Source organism: Atta cephalotes, assembly GCF_000143395.1.
Source record: "Atta cephalotes unplaced genomic scaffold scaffold00019, whole genome shotgun sequence".
NCBI classification, from domain to species: Eukaryota; Metazoa; Arthropoda; class Insecta; order Hymenoptera; family Formicidae; genus Atta; species Atta cephalotes.
This window is the reverse complement of record NW_012130083.1, coordinates 537,431-545,395: the sequence shown is the minus strand read 5'-3', so window position 1 is coordinate 545,395 and position 7,965 is coordinate 537,431. Positions and strand designations below refer to the sequence as shown.

At 30.4% G+C, this 7,965-nt stretch overlaps 1 protein-coding gene across 1 annotated transcript; it reads left to right on the top strand.

Moving 5' to 3' along the window:
- The first annotated feature begins 1,591 nt into the window (after nt 1-1,591).
- On the top strand, nt 1,592-6,813 carry LOC105618943 (sodium-coupled monocarboxylate transporter 1). The gene is made up of 12 exons (XM_012200473.1): nt 1,592-1,719; nt 2,270-2,429; nt 2,501-2,566; nt 2,644-2,695; nt 2,771-2,838; nt 3,729-3,880; nt 3,963-4,103; nt 4,671-4,895; nt 5,920-6,103; nt 6,217-6,303; nt 6,405-6,568; nt 6,651-6,813. Exons 1-12 carry the CDS (start codon nt 1,592-1,594, stop codon nt 6,811-6,813), a joined length of 1,590 nt encoding a protein of 529 aa, XP_012055863.1.
- Nucleotides 6,814-7,965: the final 1,152 nt, after the last annotated feature.

Sequence of the window (7,965 nt, the reverse complement as noted above, 5' to 3'; positions counted from 1 at the left end):
GCACACATACACAGAATATTCTGTAATAACGCTTGAGAGGAAACTCCTAAGATCATTTTGAAACGAAAATCTTAATACCAAAATGTTGAAAAAAGTTTTTTAATATAATAAATATTAATAATTAGAAATATTAATAATTTTATCTCTGTATGCATAATATTTATATCGATATTAGTAAAAAGCGACAACGAAACTTTTGTTTTTAGCACATATTATGAACGCTCAAAAGGTAATATGATTTACTAATTTTAAATATTTATAAAGATCATATTAGCTTCGATATTTTGATATTAGAATTTTCGTCTTAAAATGAATCTTAGAAATCTACCACTAAGTATTGTTACAGTCTTTACAAAATACTCTGTATATATCAAACAACTAGGAATTCGTAATAATGTAGTGATTTATAAATTTTTCAATTAATTTTATTGAGTTAATTCTTTTTAGTCACGATTAAAAATCCCTTTGATTAAATTATCTTCCTCTGATTAGATCATAATTTAATATACGAATAATTGTAATTCACTTCGCTCGTTAATGTAGAACGGAAATACGAGATTTGAGGGATGGCATCGCAAACTGTGGAACTGAGAACACTGCTATGATTGTCATTCAACGTTAACAAGACCAAATTACTAGCACGTGCGAAGAAGTCACAGGTCAGTGGCTTCTCTAACAGGGAAACGTTAACGATGGCGGGTATTAATGATATGTTTGCAATATCCTTTGTGATCAATTGATGACGTGACATACATCCTTAATATATTTTTATTATAACGCGTGATATTTAATTACTGCCTACACTGATAGACGCTGGAGTACAGTAAAACGTGACTTATACAAGAATAAATAAAAAACTGACGCAATATTTTTGGCGATGCGTCAGTCAATAGTCCTTGCAGTAGGACTAGCGGATTAAAAATATTGTCGACTTTGTAATCTGAGATATGACTCACAATTTTTTCGCTGATCTAAAAGAAATACAATACGTGATTTGATGCAAATAAAGTAAAGTGATTGTGAAATAATTTTTTTTTTCATGTATTGTAAATGTATTAAACATAAAATAAACATAAAATTAACATAATTATTATAATTATATGCGAAAATCCTTGTCATTGCAAGCAGTTACAATCAACAAGATTAATTAAGATTTATATCATCGATTCTGTAATATTTGTTATTAAATGGCACTTACGATTTAAATTAGCAGTATTAATAAAAGTTTGATTAACAAAAGTTAATAATAGTGCAATTAAATAATAGAAAAAAAAAGAATTAAGAAGTTGAAATATAAAAAGTTTTGATAGAATAAAAATAACTAAATAGTAATAAATTATGTATTCATATATGGTAACTTAACCAACGGCGATTAAGATATGCTAAGAATATAGCAGAATTGTATTTTATAGTAATTATATGTTGCGGTATATTTAAAATGTATATTTAAAATGTATATTTAAAAATTTAGTTAAGCATAATGCATCATTTCGAATGCATTGAATAGATTTACTCTTTGATTTCAGTAAAGATGATAGCTGTATCGGGAAGAGGATACTTTCATTGGATCGATTGGCTGGTGTTTGCACTTATGCTCTTCGTGTCTGCCGCAGCCGGCTTATGGCACTTCAGAAGAGCGCAAAAGTCGAACACACAGGACTACCTGCTTGGAGGAAGAAGCTTAGGACTCTTTCCCGTGTCCGCTTCTCTCGTCGCTAGGTAAGCTTGGTTCGTTATTCTATATGATTTAAGACTATTAAAAGAAAAAAGGAAATAAGGAATGAATGAAAAATGAAGATTTAAAACATTTTGAAACATAACAGAAGAAATAAAGAATTCGTTAGTGTTAAACAATTTTTTTTTATCGCCATCATAAATTTCACATCTTAATTCAGAATAAAGACTCTTTTAATATTTTCATATAACAATGTTCACCTCAATTTTAGAGATTAATATTACATACTCGAAAAGAATGATTTTACTAAAGTAACACGAAAAGGATGATTTTAATAAAGTATCTAAAAATTTAGCTATATACAGATCTGAAATTAATCTTGTTACAAAAAAATTTTATAGGATTAATTAATTAATAGGTTATTAATTAATTATTTTGATGATTCAACAAAACTATTTTTAGATTGGTATCTAAATGTTTAGATACTTTATTAAAATCCTTTTCGTGTAAAAAATAATTCGTATCTCATTTATCGTGTAATTCGGGCTTGATTGATTAATTATGCAGAATATTTAATCCAATCTATAACTGTAGTTTCATATCAGGCGTGACGATTTTGGGTACTCCGTCGGAGATTTACAACTTTGGCACGCAATATTGGATCACGATCTTCTCGATTTTTTTTTCCGGTATCGTGGTCGCTACTATATATCTTCCTGTCTTTACTACCTTACAACTTAACTCTGTTTACGAGGTTAGTTCTTTCCATTTAATTCCGTTTAGTATACCTCTCGTGACACAATTTTCACGGTCCACTTCTTTTAGTATTTGGAAATTCGATTCAATCGTACCGTAAGGATTCTGATTTCTTCAATTTTTGTTTTTGACGTGGTAAGTCTACATCTGGCCTGTTTATGCTTTCATGACAATTTCAAAGAATAAATTAAATAAGAATCAATTAATTTCAGATTCTTTTCCAATCAATCGTAGTCTATGTCCCTGCATTGGCATTGAATCAAGGTATTTTATATAGCTACATTATTCACGTTAAGATTTTAATCTACTTCCATTAATACTTTCGATAATTCATTACAGTGAGCGGTATCAATATACACTTGATCGGAAGCATCGTATGCATCGTATGTGTTTTCTACACCGTTCTGGTAAGTTGCGATTTCGTGCCACTTAATTTTTTCGTAAATTAAGGTTAAAAAAAGAAAAATTAAAATGAAAAAATCGTAAGATTGTCATATTATACTTAAATGTTAACAAGAATAGTATACGCAGGGGGGATGAAAATGATTGTGGCGGTCGAGAGAACGGAAGCCTAAGCTAATTTTCCGGGGGAGGCTCGTTCGCCAAATTCCCGCGGGATGGCTGGAGTTCCTCGGACACGGTCTACCGTAGGAAACAATTTTCAGTGGACAATGCCGCGAAGAATCTCACGCGAGAGCCTTAGTACTGGAAATGTTTATGGACGGAAACTGAAAGCCCGACAATGGCGCGGGGAAACAATGGCGCGGAGAACGTCGAGCGGATGTTATCGTAGCAGCGGATCACAAAGCCGGCGCTGAAGTGATTAATCGCGGGATCGCGCGCCTGTAATTATCCGAGCAATTTGTTGGATCTCGTATTAATGAGAATTTATCGTGGTTGAGTGGCTCTTTACAAATTTGTTTATTATATGCCGCTTGCGCACGCGCGAGCATACTGTGGACTATATGCAATTGCATGCACTCGAAAAAGCATTCGCCACTAACGCCACTAATTCTTCAGAAATAGATAATACCGTCGCGGAAATATCGCTTTTTATCGAGAGAGAAATTGATGAAGCATAATCAAATTCCTAACTTACTTTAACTCTGATGATTGTTACAAAAGAAAATAAACTGATTAAATACAGATACATGTAAATATGTATGGATATACATGCAGATCATTTTTTACGTAGTAAAATCATTTTTTACGAGATATTCAAGAGTGTCTTATATAAATAAAATATTTTATTCTACACTTTATCTACACGCATCTTCGTTTTTTGATCTTTTATTAGGGTGGTATTCGAGCAGTGGTTTGGACAGATGCATTACAAGTCGGCGTGATGATAGCAGCAGTTATTACAGTTGCCTCTCTAGGTACCTATCAAATGGGAGCGTCTGAAATTTGGAATAGAGCTATCGATGCCAATCGCATCGAATTTTTTAAGTAAGAATTCAAAGAATGTCATCAAAATTATATTGCGCAAACATACCAAATATTCACTCGTATTCTTTTACTTATTGTATAGTTTTGATCCATCGCCCTACACGAGACACACCTTTTGGACAGTACTGATTGGTTCTTGGTTATATAATACCTCGTATATCGCTGTCAATCAAACTATGGTGCAACGATATATATCGTTAAAAAATACAAAAATATCTCAAATGTGAGTGTATCGATTACTTTAGCAACTTTCATAATAATTTTGTTATAAAATGATAAGAGATAATAACGTATATAGCTATTATGTTATACGTATACTTAAATATTATATATAAATGTATGTTTGATTCTCTATATATATCTCATAATAGCTATATCTTATAATACAATTTATAACATAACATTATTACAATTAAAAGTTAATATATCACAATACTATAAACAATGTTATTATATATATATATATATATATGTATATTTTTTTATAGAAATATTAAAATGCTCATCATTTATCATTTTAGTTTCTGTTAGATTTTGTCTTGGTTTGCCGATAAAATTCGTGAAAGATAATTTCTTTTGATTGTGCATAATTTCTTTTGATGCAAAATACGTAAACAATTCGGAAAAACTCTAAAAAAAGAATACCGAATGAATCGTACTCTCTGTGTGTGTGTGTGTGTGTGTGTGTGTGTGTATGTGTGTGCGTGTGTGCGTGCGTGGGCACATTATTCATACATATGTCTATATTAATATAGTCAATGTTGCAAATCTTTACATATCCTAATTACAGATCCATTGCGATATTTACCATCAGCATAATGGTGTTTATTTCAACATGTTGTTGGTGTGGACTAGTCCTTCTCGCTTGGTGGTCGCCACCGAAATGTGATCCAAGAGTTTCTGGCTTAATTACAGCCGATGATCAATTATTGCCGGCTTATGTCATGGAAATTGCTCATCATTTACATGGGATACCTGGCCTCTTTATTTCCGGAATTTTTGGCGCAGCACTCAGGTATCACAAATCAAATTAATATAAATAATTGTCTATAATATAAGTAAATTGTCTATATGAGTAGTTTTTTCGCGATTGTTAGTTGGGGGACTATGGGACTAGCCTCCTACAAAAATTTTTTTTACGGAATTTAAGAACGCATAATTATATAATTTATTCATTAAGAATTGATTAAGTGCGGTAGGGAGGGGGCAGCTAGGTAGACGTTATTAACGGTAATTTATAAGGAGTGATAAGATATAATTTGTAAATAAACGAAATGTAGGATTTACAAAGTTAAGATATGCAGTTAACTTCGTTATTATGCATTTCACTTGTTTGTCAATAAAGTTTTATCATCTTAAGCCCACTTCAGACGATAATTCGCAACCAAATTCGACAGAATTCTATTTATAATATTGCATGTCGTAACATAAAAAAACATTTTAAAGAGTAAAATACGCACATATAGAAAAGATTTATCAATGATATATTTTCCATATGTATTTTCTATATGTATCAATAAATATTGAGTTATCCGAAAAGTTCGTGCCGATTTTGAAAGAAAATTGAAACGCAGAAGATTAAAGATTTAAATTTTAGTATACATTTATTAAATTATATAGGTTAACCAATATATTTTCTATTATATGTATGTATTTTATTTCTTCAAATGTTTTCTATGTTTATTTTTATTAATATATTAATTAAGTAAGATATAATATTCATTTGTTGAGATGTTTTTGCCTCAATCAACATATTTCGATCAACGATAAAAAGGATGGTTTTCTTAAAAATAAATTTCATTTAATAAAATAAAACGGGCAATTTTTTTATGCACCAAATCGATAACAAATAAATAAAATAATTTATTATCTTTATCAAATTTCTCTGTACTTATAATTTAAATAAAAAAACAAAGTTCAATTATTTGTTGTTTAGTTTAGCTGATGTGAATCATTTGACCGAATGAGAAAATTAGCAATTTTGATGTTTAGTTGTTGATCTGTCGCGAACAAATATGAAAATTGTCCTTTTTTCGCAGCTCATTATCAGTAGGCTTCAACTCGACGTCCGTTGTGATTCTGGAGGATTTCGTTAAAGGATGCTTTAAAATGAAGCCCAATGATCGTTGTTCCACAATTTTCGTGAAAATTCTTGTCGTCCTGTTTGGTGTGATGGCGCTATGCTTGCTTTTCTTGATCGAGAAATTAGGTGGAGTTCTATCTGTGAGTGTTCAGTGTTATCATTTCATTTGTAATCTATATTAAAACATCAACAAAATGCTATAATTTTTATTACTGCAATTAAAAATGCTGTAATTTTTATTACTGCAATTTAGGTGACGGGTAGTTTAGCCGCTATCGCTGCCGGAACTTCCTTTGGCGTCTTCACTCTGGGTATCTTGTTTCCGTGGGCAAATTCCAAGGTATAGATTAAAATGTGATCAACTTTCAGATGAACAAATTATTTTCCAAACAAACTCTTACAATAAAAAACTATTGTTTCGTGTATATTTGTTTTGTGCAGGGTGCCTTTGTTGGTACTATTGCAGGATTCATTATGTCTGGATGGGTCAGTTTTGGTGCGAATGCGGCCATTGGTTCTGGTCTCATAGTGCCAAAGAAACTTCCAGTGCCACAGTGCGAGGGAAATGTGAGCCAAAATTTTTTAAAGCAATTTGAATGGCACAAGTAAGTCCCTCCTTTTATTTATTATTATTTTTTTGTATTGAATTAATCTTGGTTCTAATTAACAAACGCATACATTATGCAGCGAAGACAATGTCTTCCCGTTATATCGATTGTCTTATCACTGGGTTGCTCCTATTGGTACGTTGGCGGTACTTGTGGTGGGTGCGATTGTTACTTGTATGACAGGTGTGCAAAATCCTTCATCGATCGACAAGAATTTGCTTTCTCCAGTGATACATAGGTAATCAACTCGTTTAGAAACTTTTGCTACAACTTTTATTACAACAAAAAAAAACATCACTCTTTTATAGGTGGTTACCACAACAAAAATGTTCACGAGAGGTAGATGGATGTGTACCTGTATCAACCGATTTGCAACTATCAGCAAATTTACTATCGGCTCTTCGTAAAAAATCACAATCTAATTAATAATATTGTTCTATAGAAAACGGCATAATATACGTTTTTGCAAATATATCATTGCTATCAATGGATATGTTGAATTGGCAATTAGAAGATTTTAAAGTACTTATTATTGGTTTTTATAGTTAATTTTTTCTTTTTTTCAAAGTACGTATTTATAAAAATTTATATATAAAATGGATTCCCGATTATCAAAATTACATGTTTCAATTTTGAACAATGGACCAATTGAATTTAATGTACGTAATTAAATTTTATATATATAAAAAATTTCAAAACGACTCTCAATCTTTAAAATAAAAATAAATAATCAATTCAAGGCTAATAAGAATTAAAGCAAATGGAGGTACCGAACGACAATTACAAAACTTTAATTACTTTCCATTACGCAAAATTTTCTTTATTTTTGAACGTTTCAGCTCTCTTTGGAGTTCTCTTCAGCGAAATTACATATCCTAACTCATTTTCGTTGAATAATCATATTTCTATTAATCGAATTAACCCATACCTGCCTATCTTTAATAATACTCCCGCTGAAATTATAGACCCATACATAGGGGCTTCTACATGAGCCTTAGAAAGCCAAATATGAAATATATAAATAGGTATTTTAATTATTAAAAATTCTCATAAAGTAAAATTATAATTTTCCATAACTACTGCCATTAATTTAAACTTTACTGTTTACCTATACATATTTATATTAAAAATACAAATTAGTAAAGGAAATGAAATTAGTAATATATATAAAACGTTCAAAAATGAAGAAATTTTGTGCAATAGTAATTAAAGTTTTGTATCGTTGACCTCCGTCTACTTTTATTAGCTTTGAATGAATTGTTTATTTTTATTAAATTATATATTAATGTACATTGAGTTAAGTGTGTAGAAGAAAAAATATGAAGTAATATTTTTATATGTCAGTATATATATATATATATATATATATATATATATATATATATATATATATA

Coding starts and splice junctions, on each gene's coding strand:
- LOC105618943 (XM_012200473.1), top strand. CDS start 1,592: ATGCTCTTCGTGTCTGCCGCAGCCGGCTTATGGCACTTCAGAAGAGCG. Junction 4,896..5,919: donor ATTTTTGGCGCAGCACTCAG/GTATCACAAATC, acceptor CTTTTTTCGCAG/CTCATTATCAGTAGGCTTCA. Junction 6,104..6,216: donor AATTAGGTGGAGTTCTATCT/GTGAGTGTTCAG, acceptor ACTGCAATTTAG/GTGACGGGTAGTTTAGCCGC.